The 16998-nt window shown below is 32.0% G+C and overlaps 2 protein-coding genes and 1 long non-coding RNA gene across 8 annotated transcripts in view; all 3 read right to left on the reverse strand.

Moving 5' to 3' along the window:
• Positions 1 to 1179: 1179 nt before the first annotated feature.
• On the reverse strand, positions 1180 to 3288 carry LOC111424153 (uncharacterized). Its single transcript, XR_011641724.1, has 4 exons — positions 3032 to 3288; positions 2128 to 2175; positions 1460 to 1513; positions 1180 to 1259 (listed from the first exon to the last, which is right to left on the reverse strand). It is a non-coding gene; the product is annotated as an uncharacterized lncRNA (long non-coding RNA).
• Positions 3289 to 3471: 183 nt separating this feature from the next.
• On the reverse strand, positions 3472 to 4719 carry LOC111424150 (ribosomal protein S2). Its single transcript, XM_023057585.2, has 2 exons — positions 4644 to 4719; positions 3472 to 4412 (listed from the first exon to the last, which is right to left on the reverse strand). Exon 2 carries the CDS (start codon positions 4409 to 4411, stop codon positions 3581 to 3583), a length of 831 nt encoding a protein of 276 aa, XP_022913353.1. The 5' UTR covers position 4412; positions 4644 to 4719; the 3' UTR covers positions 3472 to 3580.
• Positions 4720 to 11293: 6574 nt separating this feature from the next.
• Positions 11294 to 16998, reverse strand: part of LOC111424168 (AF4/FMR2 family member lilliputian) — a 219508-nt gene continuing 213803 nt past the window's right edge. For all 6 annotated transcript variants that reach the window (XM_071200624.1, XM_023057612.2, XM_023057609.2 and 3 more), the window contains one exon: positions 11294 to 13149. In XM_071200624.1, the coding sequence (XP_071056725.1) occupies positions 13013 to 13149 (137 nt within the window). In that variant the 3' untranslated portion in view covers positions 11294 to 13012. The remainder of the gene's footprint in view (positions 13150 to 16998) is intronic.

A 16998-nucleotide genomic window follows, 5' to 3' on the forward strand; every position in this document is an offset into this window, starting at 1 on the left:
TCATCAGCATATCCTGAGAGTCTAGCTTCATACTCCTAATTGATTCTACAAAACGTGTGGAGTTTCTAAGTCTAGTGTTAGTTCTAGTTTTACTTTAATTAACACTGGCCTTGAAAGCCTTCGTACTTATAACGTATATGATACTCTAAACAGAACAATTTTTGGGAAAACGGAGATAGATAAAAAGATAAAATTGAAAGTGTACAACTCGGTGGCAGTCCCGACATTAATGGACACTCCAATATAAACAGAAGAAGTGTTTTGTTTTTTTAATAATCTTCTTTTTCTTTTCAGCCATGAGAAAAGTGAGTATTAGCAAATCATCAAAAATCGGTTTTATATGTGAAAAGCATCATTTTGTTGGGTTTGTTGGCAACGGCCTTCTTGGTTCTAGCTTTTGCGCCAGAGTTCATATTTCTCGACCTCCGCGTCTATTATTATTCCGGGTTTAGCCGTCTTAAGAGACGTACTACTAAGCCCGAATGTTTTTTCTTACAAAAAATACATTACTAAACATGAATGATGGTTCTTCATTAATATGGCATAATTAAGGCAAAATCTATTCTTTCACACTAATCACTTCCTTCTGTAGCGAACCGGGGGTTCGATTAAAATTTATTGATTTTTATCTTTGATTTTCAAATATATTTCCTTTCCTTTTCATGTCATTAATATTCATTTCATTCTAATCAGTCATTCAAGAGTAAGTATTCCTTCATTAAGTATGCTAACAAGGTCGACTAGGAAGTAAACCTTTAGGTACTTAACCATTTGAGTTCCAAGCAGTGCGACTGGCACTTTCGATTTTGTGTCGAAAAATCCTTATAAATGTCTTCTCGTGCTATCGTCTTCACCATGGACAGAGATGAAAGGGGCTCGAAGCAAGTAAAACCCTTTTCGCATCTCTGTCTATGGTGGCGACATATGAAGACAATAGTATTGATTTAACCCTTTACTTCCCGTGGTAGCCATATATGAAAGGGCTAAAGAAAACGCGGTAGCACTGCTGTGAATTTTTCAAAAGTGGTTTTCCTTTTAGTACTCATAGGGTTAAGACAATTCCACCTCCTCAAATAATATAGGGTTTTTCTTTAAATGACTAATATTTAAAGGATATAAATAAGTATTCCAGGTCAATTGAAAGGATATGTTTAGGATATCAATAAAATCATATTAAAATAAACTAAAATTAAGTTTATTTTCAATTTTTTTAAGAACATAATCTTCATATCCTTGCGAGTCCTTCTGGAGAAAGAAATCTGCAACAATAAAAACAAATACTAAAAAAAACATTGGATAAAAATCATTAAAAAAATATTAAGTAAACTTTTTTTTAATTCAGTAATTCTAGGCCATCATAATGTCAAAGACATTCTGGTGGAAACCGCGAAAGAATCAAGGCATTCATCATTTTAAAATTATAACAAGAATTTCAATAATATATAAAAACACAACTTACATTTCTTTCTTTATGGAAATAAATGCTCCAGAAACTCGAGATATCAAGAAAAATCTGTAACAGAAACAAATTATAATTAGAAATACGAAATAAACAAAAAATGGAAGATGTCTTTATTTATAAAGATATCAGACATTTCAAGCCATCATAAAGAGTTTTAATCTTTCTGGTGGAAACCGCGAAAGAAAAATATAATTCATCATATTAAAAGAAAAAATTATATTCTTGCCTTGTTTATAGATATACATAGTAATTCCTTGGGTAAAGTCTAAATCACGCTGCCTCTAACGGAAAATGAGAAAAAATCATTTATGAAAGAATTGAATAAATTTGGAAATTTGAAGCTTTGAAGTAGAAAATCATTTCATTGAATCAAATTATGGTCGTTTTCGCACTTTTCGTAAGAAAGTTGTGCTCATAAGAAATTTGATGGTTAAAACCAAGCTGATTGAGGACATCTTAAGTTTTTTTGGTGCAATCTACATTTTCTTCTAAAACAATCCAGCTAACTATTTGCAATATTTATGGAGTGTGTAAGCCTGATTTTGAAGTACCTATATCAGATAATAACAAACTAAAATTACACAAACTAAGATCTGTTGAATAACTATGTATATTTATAAACAAGGTTTTAAGCAAAGAAGAGTTAACTTAAAAACTTAACTCACCTTTTTTGTTATGTGACGAGGGCTGCAGAAAATTAGCTTTGGAAAAATCTGCAATAAAAACAAATTGTGATTAAGAACATGGAATTAACATAAATAGGAAGATGTTTTTATTTAAAAAGATATCAGACATTTCAAGCCATCACAAAGAGTTTTAAATCTTTCTGGTGGAAACCGCGAAAGAAAAAGATAATTCATCATATTAACAGAAAAAATTATATTCATTTACTAAATAATCGTCGACCATGAACAAAATCTTAGCCTTGTTTATAGATATACATAGTTATATATTAATGGGTCGAGTCCAAATCGTGCTGCCTCTAACGGAAAACATTATTTATGAAGGAATTGAATAAAATTGGAAATTCGATTTGTAGTATAAGTTGCACACCTAAAGTAGAAAATCATTTAATTGAACCAAATTATGAATATTTTCGCACTTTTCATGAGAAAGTTCTGCTCATAAGAACTTTGACGGTTAAAACTATCATAAGCTGATTTGATGAGTCACGAATTGACTCAAGAGTATACTTTTAGAAACAAAAAATATGAATGACTTGTTATTAGTAACTTTTCACAAAGCTATGTAACGTTATTATTCGTTTCTTGGATAAATTGTATTAGATAAATAAAAAGAGGCGTTTAATTTGACTTAATTACTTTATGCCAGAATTGTTTGTTTTATTTTGAACAGAAAGCAAGACTTTTAGAATAAGCATAACATTTACGAAACCAAGCTGATTAAGGACATCTTAAGTATTTTTTTTTTGGTACAATCTACATTCCCTTCTAAAACAATGCAGGTAGATTTGCATTATTTATGGAGTGCGATTTTGAATGACAAACAACTATGTATTTATAAACAAGGTTTTAAGCAAAGAATAAAAGAGTTAACTTAAAAACTTACCTTTTTTGCTTTGTGATGAGGACTGCAGAAAATTAGCTTAGGAAAAATCTGCAATAAAAACAAATTCTGATTAAAAACATGAAATTAACAAAAATTTGAAGTTGTTTTTATTTATTAAAAAGATATCAGATATTTCAAGCCATCACAAAGAGTTTAAATCTTTCTGGTGGAAACCGCGAAAGAAAATGGTTATTCATCATATTTGAAGGAAATAAGAAACGAAATGTTTGAATCTTAGAAATAATCAAGTATATCATCAACTTACAATTTGCTAATTATGCAACCGAATCGTCTTTCAAATAAAATGACCTGAAATCATAACCAAATCTTGTGTAAATAATTAATTAATAACAATTTTTGAATAGGCTTACCTAAAAGTAACAAAAAAAGTAATAAATTCTTACCCTAAAGCAAAAATTATAATAAAAAAAAAAAACAAATTTATTTCATTTTTTCAAAAGAACTTTATTTTTTATCAATTTGTCTCAACATATGCATTTTTATTAGCGCCTTGTTGGACCCATCTCAACCTTTAAGCTCATCCTGTTCTCAGACGGCTTCTGTTGGATGTTGACCGGACAATGTCCTATGATTTTTATGCAAATAATCTGCATACTCCTGGTATGGAGTTTTCGTCAACGGCATATCTTTCCATAAATCTGGCGTCAGATACGCGTACGTCTTCGCGATTGCCGCAAATGTAGCTTTAGCAAAGTTACCCAATGTCCCCGTGCTTCCTCTGGCCGAGGTGTAACAATCTTCAATTCCTGCCATTTGCAGTAATTTCTTGGGAACGGGGGCCGAAACGATTCCAGTACCACGTGGTGCAGGAATCAACCTCACCGTAACTGAACCGCATTTTCCTGTTACTTTACAAGGAATCGTGTGGGGCTTACCAATCTTGTTTCCCCAATAACCTAACCTTACAGGGACAACCGAAAGTTTCGCCAGGATAATCGCCCCACGAATAGCTGTAGCAACTTCTTTGCTACACTTCACCCCCAACCCAATGTGACCTTTTCCATCACCAATAGCTACGAATGCCTTGAATCGCGTCCGTTGACCAGCGCGGGTTTGTTTCTGAACGGGCATAATTTTCAACACCTCGTCTTTTAAGTCGGTACCAATAAAGAAATCAATGATTTCATACTCTTTAATTGGTAGCGAGTACAGGTAGATTTCTTCAAGTGAGCGGATCTTACCGTCCCTCACTAAACGACCTAACTTGGTCACAGGAGTCCATTCTTTGGAATCTTCCTTTCCACGGCCCCTTCCTCTGCCGCGACCACGTCCGCGGCCTCGGGGGCCACCTCTACCTCCTCTCGAACCTCCGAAACCTCCACGAAAACCACCGCGTGCGGCTGGAGCTGAGTCCGCCATCCTATTAAAGTTAAAAAGAAATTAAGAACTTAAGTACACAAAAAAGAATCACAAAATGGCCGCCATTTTGGACGCGTGCTTATTTGTTTATTCAATTAAAAATAACGATTATTCAAGAAATAAATGGTTTTAATAATTATAAATAACACAAAGAATTCGATTAGAATGCATTAAATAAGTTGAGAATAAAAGAATTAAAAAAATAACGAACAAATTTAGGAGCGTTACTCACCTATGTCTTTCTCCTAACGCTGACGTTGAAAGAGAGAATAACGATCAGAAGTTTCCGTTAAAAGTGCTCTGAAATTCGTGCGCATGCGTATATTTGCGTTACCAACCCCTCAAAAAAAATTAATAGAAAGTTTTATTTACAAATATTTAATAAAATAAAACATTTTAAAACTTTTTCTAACACAAAATCGATTAATTATTTAAAAAGGAACAAACAATTAGAATAAAATAAATATTTTAAGTTGAATTAAAAAAACACAACTTTTTTTCTTAAAGGCGGTTTTACATGAACGAAATCCATCGTTAATTTTTACTAATTAAAAAAAACTGTTATAAAACTTTAATTTATTATTAATACGTATTTCCATAAATTTAATCCTTCCCCATAAAATTTTCACCGAAAATTAAAAATAATAATCGTTTTTTTATTATTTCGCACTACGTAAACATGACTTTAACAAACCTAACCTATACTAAAGATAACAAAAATGCCAATTTTAACCAAAACATTCACCGATTTCCTATTAAAATCCCCATAAAACCCTCTTAATTTAAATAACAATCCTCATAATCTAAAAAAAAACATATTTTACTTTAATTTATTGAAAAATTAAATGTCAGTTGTATCTATAGCTGTCCAAGAAAACCTTTCCTGGGTAAGAACGTGACTTTAGAACCACCAAAATTCGAAAACGATGACGGAAGAACCGGATAATCACAAGTACACGGACGAAATGAAAATTGTTTCTGCGGTATGGGTACATGAACGTTTGTACAATCATCAAACCTGGAAGGATATCACCAAGAATTTTCAATACAGATTTAACCTTCCAGCCCCTGCAAAAGCAACTTTATTAAAATGGGAAACAAAGTTATTCACGACGGGTACCGTTGATGATCGCCAAAAAAGCGGGAGATCGTTAACGAGATTAATGCACGTCCCATATGTGAAAGAATCCCTCAGAGAAGATCCTGGATTATCTTTAAGAGAACGCGCTAGAAAATTAGGTTTGGCAAGAAGTACACTTTTGAAAATTTTGCAGGAAGATTTGAATATGGTGTTTGAGGTCGACGACGCTAATTTGAATAAACGGCACGCGGTGGCTAATAATGGACAATGGAAGCAGAGGAAATCTGATGATGGAGATGTTAAACCTTCTACCTCAAAGGTAGAATATGACGATTTTGAAGAAAGTGATTATGAAATTGTAAATTGATTAATGTTGACTCAATTAATTTAATTATAATTTGTTTGTGAAGTAACTTTGTTCTTGTAAATATACGCTGTTTTTAAACAATACTTAAGTCAAATACAATTAATTTCATTTCCTTGGAACAAGAATTTTAACTATTTTTTGTATAATATTGTTAAATGTCGCTATTAATCAACCTTCATTATACTTAAGATATTCATGAATTTAACAGCATTCTATATAATGCTATAGTGATATAATTAGCTCATGATGAATAAATGGCAACCAAAAAGAAATTTAACTTTTTATGTGGTCATTACCTCGGACTTAATTATAATTCTATTTAGTTGCGCGGTGAATAATAAAGATATCGCGGGGCTCGTAATAAATGTGACGCATGAATTATTGCTCGAAAGACTGTATTTTGATCAATAAATTCCCTATCTACCTATTCCAAAAATAAAAGAATTTGACAAGAAAATGGAAAATGAATAATTTTTTAAAAAAAATCTTCTTGTCTCGTTCTTTTCGTTCTTGGAACCTACCCTGGAATAGTAATAGACAGCCTTAGAATAATATACATATAATGATTAAGTGAGGAAGCATGTCCTACTTTCCTCACTGTAATAAGGCATAACCCCATTTCATCCAGTTTAAATGGTGCAAAGGTACCATTGGTTGTCGTGGATGACATAACTCGAACATGTAATGGTGAGTGTGCTTCTGCTCTTAGGTTGTTGAACTAATCTAAAGCCTTCAATACACTTTATCATGCCGCCCTACTGGCTTTATTGCACCATATCGGCTTCTTTATCGGTGTTGTATATCTGTACAACAGATTTGTCAAGTGTCAATGTCACCAGGGTTCAGTGTTCGGTCTCATTTATTATTGTAGTTTTACTTCTCATTGTTATCGGGTAATATCTTTCAGGTTCGAGTGACTATCTAGGGCATTTAGTTTTTGTTGGTATTATTCTTATGGCATTGAATTTTTATAACTTCTCTGGTCATCCTCTGGTAAAGTGGCTATCTGGCAACTATTTTTATCTTTCTTATACTTGCCACATTTGCATAACAGTCTGTAGACTGTTTATTTTTGCTATTGGCAAAGCGTTCCATCGATTTATAGACTGATCCATATCTCACCACAATACCAAACCTCCTTCAATTGCTTGTTTGGATGAAACCACAAGTTGACTTTTTACGGTACCTATTCCCTGTTGGTTTTTCTCCTTGTTAGTCTGTTAGATGCGTCTCGACGTATAAATTCCTTTGGAATACATTCTTTAGAAGGTTATTTCTAAATGTTCTTTCTAAAGGTCATTAGATTTGATGTAGTATGAACAGATACCTAGTTCATGTGCGTTTTCTCCCAATACACTCCATTCCCTCCCTTTAAGTCATTTAAGAAATTTTCAATCCTTTATTCCCCAAATGTATTTCTAAATGGTAAAAATATGATCCATATATCTTGGCAACTACTTTGTGTTAAAGGTTGGTTTGTATTGTCGTATAGTGGAACAGCTCCCTAGAAGTTAGCGATGACTTCTACTTAAGTGCTGCCTGGAGTTAGTAGATCACTGATTTTAGAGTTGGTGGTAATATTTTGAGTGTTAATACTAACAAAGGTGCTTGTCAGACGCAAAGAACCGTTTTTGGATCAAAAAATCGTCCACATTTTTACAATTAGTGTATCAATTCTTCGTGAATTACAAGCAACCATATAATAGCGTAGATAGAGTATACTTATACAATACGCTGTGGGTGTTCGCGATCCGAGAAAAGCTTATCCGACTGGTGAGGATGACTCTGGAAAACACCAGAAGTGTGATAAAGGTGGCTGGAAGCGTCTCGAGCGAGCTTGTGGTGAACTGCGGCCTTTGACAAAAGGATGGCTTCTCCTATAAGTTGTTCAACCTAATTATAGAAAAGACTATCAGGAGTATCAGAATACAATAGGGAGGAATATTGTTAAATCGAACAACATCATGCCTGGCATACGATATGGACATGTTATGCAGAGGGCAAGTGGAACTGGGCACATGCCTACTGGAGATGGTACGGGAGTCAAGTATGGCTGGCCTCCATATTAACGAGAATAAGACAAAATATATGCTTATATGTAGAGGAAGGATTCATATTCGAAATGATGATTTCAGGCGGATCCGCACAAACAGGGAATATGATGGACAATCTTAAATGGTTTGGCCACATGGAGAAAATGTTGGAGGAGAGATCCGACAGTTGACGACTTCCAAGATAGGCGCGCACACGATAGCTGAACGACCGATGTGGAGACTGCCCTAAGAAAGCTGGAAGTGAGGAGATGGAGGCGCTAAACGCTATGCAGGGAGGATTGGAGAAGAGTGGTGAGGGAGTGATTTGGAAACTAAAAATGTTTTATGTAAGCAACAATACATGAACATGGCATAGAATTTATTTTGGTGATAGTTGACTCAATGTTCATCGTGGGTTGTAAGTGATAAATAAAAGCTCCTTGGGAACAATGAAAAATTATTTATTCTTAATATAAGATCAGTGCAACATGTTTCGAGATTCAAAATCTCTTCATCAGGCACGACTAAAAAACATAAAATTGAAGTAAGAAATTTTGTTATACATATTTTTTAATTTGTTTAGTTACCGTCAATTACTTATGGAGCACAAAATTGAACATCTGACAAACGTGGTGAAATTTTGTAGGTGATTGGACGAGACAAAAGGCGTTAACAAATTTTTTTTTTCTTCAAACCCATGGAAAACAAGGAAAAGAAAAATAAAAAACTAAATAGGTTAGTAAAGGATAGAGACAATAGTATTAATAATCACAAACCCAAAAAAAAAAAAAAAATCTTTCACAAATGTTATTACTGATAATAAAAATATAAACAAAAAAATGGCCTCCTTAAAAACACTAAAACACTAACAATAGGCCTCCTTTAAAGGAAAAAACTTTTATTTTTAAAAAATTCGATATGGCCGAACCTTGTCCATAAAATTGACTGACATGGATAACATAAGTTTCGCACCACGCTATACTAATCTAAGTAATTTCGCCCTTGATGAGAAGGATATGGATATATTAAATGTTGGACACAAACTTGCACTCCCTAATAAAATTAAACCTATCAACTTCGCAATAAAACTAGAATCTCAACTCATTAATAATCCTAATATTAAACAATTTTTTCTGAAAACGCGCCTTCTACACGTTCTAGCCTTGTTCTTTTGTCACCAAATAGACACTAGCTAAATACGTAATTTTCAACCTACTTCTTTGATAGTTATAAGTGTTATCTCTAAGCTCTCTTTAGCTACTTGTTTTTGGAGTTTTGGTCCTAGACGATTTTGCTTAGTCATTACTGCAATTAATCACTAGAACCCTATTATAAAAAAAAATCCGAAAAGTTTATGATTAATATTACCATTTGCTGACAATACTAAATATATTACACATTGCAATATTGTATTGGAGATTATTATAAAATATTTTAGATTAATCCTCTTAAATTAATCTTGTTACCCTTAAAATTTTTAAATAATAGTTCTTCAAAGATCATGTTTTCTTAAGTGTTGATGATTTGTTCTTTCTTTCACAGAAACAAATTGCCAATATAAGTACACAATTCTAATTTGAGTGATTTAATCAAAAATTTAATTTGTGCTTACGTGATTAATTGCTCTACGCAAGAAATCGTGACACTAAACCATGGGATACTAAGGTTTACATTTAGACGCTGAAATTTAGGTTGTCCAACAAAAAACGCGGTCACTCTAAAAAACAGGTCCAACACTTCGCAACCCATATCTCCGACTGTTTGCTCACCCAAACTATAACCTAAACAGCATTTTTTGTAAAGACAAGTTTTTTGTTGAACCTCCAAATGCCGATTTTTAGACGTTTTTCTGTGAATGTTCGCGCCGTAATAATTAAAACTCAGCAAAACTTTATAACTAAATCGGAAACTACTAAAACTCATCAAATCGCTAATTTCTAGATTAATATGATAAAGTTTATATCGCTTCATAAGTGCGATTATTCTACAAAAATATTAATCACAAAGTACCATTACAAAATCCTATACAAGGCGTTTATTAGGTTAAATTGCAATCAAATAACAAAAAAAAATAAATGACAAACCTTGATCTGTAGCTATATCATTGATACTTATATTTCTAAAAATATTTCATATAGGAGTGATAAGAATTTCTTGATGCAGAGCTATATATACATAAATACAACAACCTCAAGTACATTTTTCTGAACTGATTAATGATCAGTTGGAAAGCTTGTAACTTTACATCAGATTTACCCTACAATGTTTATCACATTATTAATTTAGGATAAGAAGAAATTTCTCGACCCCAAGTACTCTGTACTCTAGCTCTGAAGAGAAAGACTAATCTAATAGTTGATAATGTCCTTATTGTGGAAAACGAATACTTGATTCTCCTGGGTAGGGGAAGTAAAATCGACTTCTGCCTTTCTGCCCTGCAATTTGCTGAACACGGGATGATTATGAGTTCCAGAAAGATTCTGGATTCTGCTAAGGATCATTCTATATAATTCCTGGATATTTTTGGAAATTTGCTCAAGACACACTTGAAGAATAAGCTTAATATTCCGACTGGTGCAGGATCCCAGCATACCATTTTGGATTTTGAATTAACAGGTTTCAACCCAGGATCTCCTGGTTTAAATACTCCAATCTGCTGCTATCTTTTTGATGCCTAGGAAGTGTTTGGCTTAATGTAGGTACACCTTCACTGCTAATGGCTGCTCCATCTCTCTACAATCTCTATTATCACGACATCTACAGTGAAACATATTTCATCATAACACATACTCTTTATTCTGACGATATTGCCCTGGTTACTCATTGAACAGACTTGGTATTCGCAATCCAGAGGATGTAGATGTTGATCTATTCCATCAAGAACTGGTTTCATAAATAGACCAACCCGATCAAAATTTAATTTCTTGCTTTTTTCTTTCAATCCACGGTCTATATTCAATATAAGTCCAATTATTTATCGTTCCAGCATTCTCCTTTTCTTAAATATTTATTATTAATAAAGCTGACACTCTAGCTTCGATCTTTTTCGGATGCGCCAATCTTCATCTGCCAATCTCCTGAAGTTCATCCTCTTTTTATCTTCTCTTGGTTCTTCCACGCTTCGCCCTATTGTGTGACACCCATAGCCATTCCATGACTCTTTAGGCTATCTGTCTGCCTGCATTCTCTTTGCACTGTTTAAATATCTGGACATTATTCTGGATCAAACCAAAATAATAATGAAGCTCAAGTATGATGTCTCATCCTAGAATAAGCAATAATTGTTTTAAAAATACTAAAATAAAATGTATTTTTAATAAGTAGTTAATAAATATTAAAGTGTATTATATAAAAAGGATAATAAAAATATTAGATCTAAAGGTTTTTGATAAAAATGAGACTTTCTCCAAATTACCATTCATTTAATAACCATTTCTTTTGGCTTATTTATACATTTTACACTATTTTCTTGGTTGTTAACTAAAATTTTAAAGAGTATTAAGTTTGGTTGTTATTAAAAAAGGAATTAAAAAATTTTCTCATTGATTATTGTTAGCATATTTTGAAAATTATTTATTTTTTAAAAATCTAATTATGTAATAATAAAAATGATTAAGAGCAGTGGTCCCAGTAAGTTTTCTTTCGCTTCCTAAATCATAAAAATTCGTAATATATAAATAAACATAGTAACAAGGAAAGGTTTATTACAAATCAAAAAAGTTTTAATTAAATTGAATAGATTTTTAATTAAATTCAATTCGGTTCTTTTTTTAACCAAACTCAATACAACTTATTTTTTAGCATATGAAATTTTTAACAATTACAAAAATTATCATAAAAAAGTTGTTTATTTATGATTTTGTGCAGATAAATCATATGCCCATTATTATATCTTTTTATCCAATGTTTTTAGCAATAAAATAAGTACTTTAAAAAGATGTGACATTTTATTGAGATCATTTTTTTTTATTTAATTTATTTAACTCTGGTGTGTTTGAGTAAAAAAGCGATTTTGGATTTATAACTTTTATTTTTTTACTTATTTCTTTTTTGATTGTTACTTGAATTTTTTTTTAAACTTGAACTTGGACACAAATTTATCTCACAAAATTTGAATTAAAAAAAATTAATAATAAAAAATAAATAAAACAAATGTGTAATAACAATAATTACGAGAAAAAAAAACAAAAAATTCCATTTGCTATAAATAACGGAGGCGACTCTTTTATAATATTTAATAATAATAATAATATTAATACGATAACAAATATAGGTACAAAATTATTTAAATTTGATTATTAATTCTTTAATGGGCTTACTTTTAAATTTTTAATATTAATAGTAGTAACATTTACAAATTTTTTTAATAAGTTACAATTTTTTTTATAAAATATTGTACATAATTTACACTTTGTATATATATAATATATATAATATTTATATGCGTACTTAATCTACAAGATATTTGCAAAAATAATCACGACTATGTACTTCTTTTTACCTTTTACATTTCTGCGTCATTTTTTTTTGTTTATAATAATTACATTTCATCCCTAACCTGGTGAACAACAAAACAAAAAATAAATAAACATCTTTCTTGCTCATGTCATCATCAACTTTTCACCACATCTTATTTGTTTAGTTAAAAATTACAATTTGATTTTCTAGGCCACTACGTTTCAGCGTTTTTATTTATTTATTTATTTAACTTTCATTATTACAAATATAGGCGGCGGAATTTATTTACAAAAATACGTGTGGAATTTTATCTATATTTTCTTACCATAAAAAATATGCACCTTTAATTACATTTTCTTTTTAAACTTCTACTATATTATGTATAATTATAAAAAAAAGATTCTAGTCCCAAGTTTTTTTTACCATGAATTTTTACTTTACCATCATCTTCGGTGCATTTGATATTATTTTATTAATTTATTCGTAGTGTTTTATTCGTTATTATTATTTTGCGCGGTTCAATTACTTTTGTTTTATTCCGTTTAATTAATTTTGTTTTCTTTAGCGAGTCATTATTGACCGTAGGAATTGACTTGGTGCTTCTTTGGTCAGTTACTTTTCATTTGCGTACTTTTATCTTGGTGATTTAAAAAAAAAATTATTTATCGACTATAATTCGTACTATTTCGATTCTCTTCTCTAACAAATTTAATCCCAGCTTGCATATACGCCACCAAATCCGATAAAGAACTATGTAGCGATAAAGGCTTATATGTCCGATCCAAATGATGAAAAATATCTATAATTAAAAAAAAAAAAATGTTTTATTGTTGTTAAATAATTAACTTAAATTTATTATTTGATAATTTTATAACTTGGAAAGAAAATGAATATTCTGTTGCAACCCCTAACAGAGTAGTAATATCGTTATTGCATAGCTTGAATGTTGGTTTAGCTTGAATTGAGTTCTGCAAACAAACTATTGCATGAAATGAGTACAAAAATAAACGAATGGTATATTTAATAACGGGGCAGCGACAGATTTCTTGTTGCTTGGGAGGCCATCATATCATAAAATTCTGTGACCTCTCCACTAACTACTAAGTATATATATTGGTAATGGAATAACAAAGTTATGCGTTTTTGAAAAAATGTTCTCCAAATTGTTGGGTGCAAGAATGTTAATACTGCAGATGATATGAATGTTTGTAAAAATCTCTGACGTTTTTACAAAGCACTATTGGAAAGCTAATACATTAGGAAATTTTACCTGACCAGAAAAAAGATAGGTTTTTTTGAAAATATTTTTATTTAGCGATGTAGTAGTATGCTATTACTCATCAACCAGTTGGGTCATTTTTCTGCATTGTCTGGTTTAGACAGTATGGTCAAACGTTGCGGGTTGTCCGCATTCATCTTCTTATATATTTGGCAGTTCAATCATTCTTAAGCAAATGACAAATTTATGGATGCGCTACGTGATAAATTGCAATTAGATTTATGGTATACCTAGAGCCTTCAGATCATTCACGTTACATATGTGTAATGTTCTAATCCACCATGAAGTCTCTCATTCCACTGATATCCTAGTAGCTATTTTCAAATAAGTATTGTATTGTAAAATACAGCAATATGAAGTCCACTCAGCAACAACGTGTTTCACTTCTCACTACGTTTCCCGGATTCCATTGCTTCTTCCTCTATAGTTTTCTTCCATGCCTTTTTTTGGGCGCCCAATCAAGCGCTAATAACTGCTTCATGAGGCTTCCTTTTTTGGCAGCAGAATTTTTAGTTCTGTTGCTGCCTCTGCTTTATCTTGCAGTTTTCTCAGCTCTACCTCCTTATCATAAAATTTTTGAGCAAGTAGAAGTAAATGCCGCTCAAGTCATTCTAGTCCATCTTGTATTCCCCATGAATACCATTTTATCTTCCTTCTGTAACCTTTCTCATCACGTGTTGTGAAATACAGCAATATGAGGTCCACTCAGCAACAACATGTTTCACTTCTTACTACGTTTCCCGGTTTCCACTGCTTCTTCCTTTATAGTTTTCTTCCATGTTTTTTTTGGGCGCCCTCGTCTCCGTACTCCGAGCTTCCAATCAAGCACTAATATCTCAACTGCTTCATGAAACTTCCTTTTTAGCAGCAAAATTTTTAGTTCTGTTGCTGCCTCTGCTTCATCTTGCGGTTTTCTCAGCTACGTCCTTGTCATAAAATTTCTGGGAAAGTAGGCAAATGTCTGTTGCAAGCTCAAGTCAGTCAAGTCTATCTTGCATCCCCCAATGAATACCATTTTATCTTCCTTCTGTAACCTTTCTCATCACTCTATCTAATTCCAGGGGGAGTAGTATGGATGACAGAATATACCCTTATCTCACTTTTGAATTTTTTGGATAGGATCGGTAAGTTTGTCATTATGCATCACTTGGTAACCTTAAAGTAGATGAAAGCCAAATAGAGTGTACTTTGTCAACTTCGATGTTTACGGAATCCTCCTCAAACGTTTTTCCATGGTGTCGTTAATCCGATTCAGGATTATTCTCGTGAGTACTTTATTTGACACTGACAGAAGAGTGATACCTCACCAGTTGTTACAATTAGTGGTGTTTCCTTCTTTAGGAGTTTTACTATTATTCGATGTTTCCAGTTTCTAGGCAACTTTTCTTCTGTCTATGTTTTGTCAAGCAACAGGTATAGAAATCCAAGTAGTCCCAATGTCATGTTTTAGTACTTCAGGTGCAATGTTGTCTACACCTAGTGCCTTTCCATTACTAGTCTCGGAGAAATGTTCTTTCCACCTCTGTAGCTGGCCTTTTTATGTTGTCAATAGTTGTTCATCTTTACCTCTTATAGGTTTGCTCTTATTGAGTCCCTTCCTACTACTTCCTTGGCATCAGCTTTTGCTACAGAAAGCTCTGCTCTATGTATTTGTATATTCATTATTTCCTCTTATACTACTCACACTTTCCTTTATTAGATGGATGGTGGCCGTATCCTTGTCTGTTTTGGCTTTTTGCTGCCTTGTATTGCTAATATTTAGATATCTTGACCTTCTTATGATCATTTCTCAAGCCAAACACTCTCTCACTTACGTCACAGTATACGTCTTTGACCTGGACTCATGTATCTACAACGTCACTGTCTTTCTGTTCTTGTTTCGAGTCAAAGCGATTTGTCAGTTCTATTCAGTATTCTTCTTGTTTTGCTAGTACCTTTATCACGAGTATTGAGACTATCCAAAAAGAGTTTTGAACCTCAAGCATAAGGAATGAATCTTATTTGAAAAAACTCTTAAAGATCCTCTTTTACAAGTGATGGTGGATTTATGTATTGTTATAACATATACCGGGTGTCCCTCAAAAGTGGCTCACTCCCATATTTTTCTTTATTATTGGTGATATAAGAAAACCATTTGGAATGCATAGTTAGGTCGCTAAAACGGATTATTACGACATGAAATCATTCTTTTTGTACTTCCGGTTATACCGGAGTAAGTTCTAATTTCGCTATTTTTTTAAATCTATAATTTTTTTTTCTTCAGTTGGGTTGATAGTATAATTTCACATAACTTTTACTTGAAAAAATTTTCACGATCACTTATAATTTTTGAAAACAAAATTATTTTCGTTATTTTATAACGTTTTAGTACCTTCGGAAAATGTATTACAACTTTTGACGCATAGTAGCTAGGTTAATAGTATAAACTATGTTATGTCCCTCTTGATTTGCTATTTCTCGAGCAGTTATCACTGCTATACTTTAGTCAGTGGTTCTTTTTTAATAATGGTGTAAATTAACAGTTGTATTAAATTAGTTTTAAAAGAAAAACGCGATCAAATAATTAAGTTTAATTCAATTATTTTTGATTTTTTATTTTTTTCTTTATTTTTTGTTCTTTTACACTAAATGTTCTGTAGCTGATAGTAACTTACAATGTCCATTGTACATTATAATTTGGATTGTTTATTTTATTTTGGTTAAAACCTCTCAGTTCACCTGACCTCACACCTTTAGATTCTTTTTATGGGGCAAAATCAAAAATGAGCTGTATAATACACCAGTAAGGTCTCGTGAGGTATTGGAAAATGAATCGAGTTAGAAATTGTATTACCTAAATATCTCCGCAGGAATAACGTCGAGTCGTTAGATCGACAATACGCAAGATACAATTATGTCAAAATCGAGGCGGGAGCATTTTGAAAATTTAGAAAATTAGTTTTTTTGAACTTACAATAGGATTAAATTTAATTGTTGGTTAGCGTTTTTTTTTAAACTAATTTAATACAACTGTTAATTTACACCATTATTAAAAAAGAACCACTAACTAAAACATAGCAGTGATCACTGCTTGAGGAATAGCAAATCAAGAGGACATAACCTAACGTTAAACAATAACGAAAATAATTTTTTTTTTCAAAAATTATAAGCGATCGAGAAAATTTTTTCAAGTAAAAGTTATGTGAAATTATACTGTCTACCCAACGGAAGAAAAAAAAATTATAGATTTAAAAAAATAGCGAAATTAGTACTCACATCCGGTATAACCGGAAGTACAAAAAGAATGATTTCATGTCGTAATAATCCGTTTTAGCGACCTAACTATGCATTCCAAATGGTTTTCTTATATCACCAATAATAAAGAAAAAG

The sequence above is a fragment of the Onthophagus taurus genome, chromosome 11 (assembly GCF_036711975.1).
Source record: "Onthophagus taurus isolate NC chromosome 11, IU_Otau_3.0, whole genome shotgun sequence".
In the NCBI taxonomy this organism is placed as follows: Eukaryota; Metazoa; Arthropoda; class Insecta; order Coleoptera; family Scarabaeidae; genus Onthophagus; species Onthophagus taurus.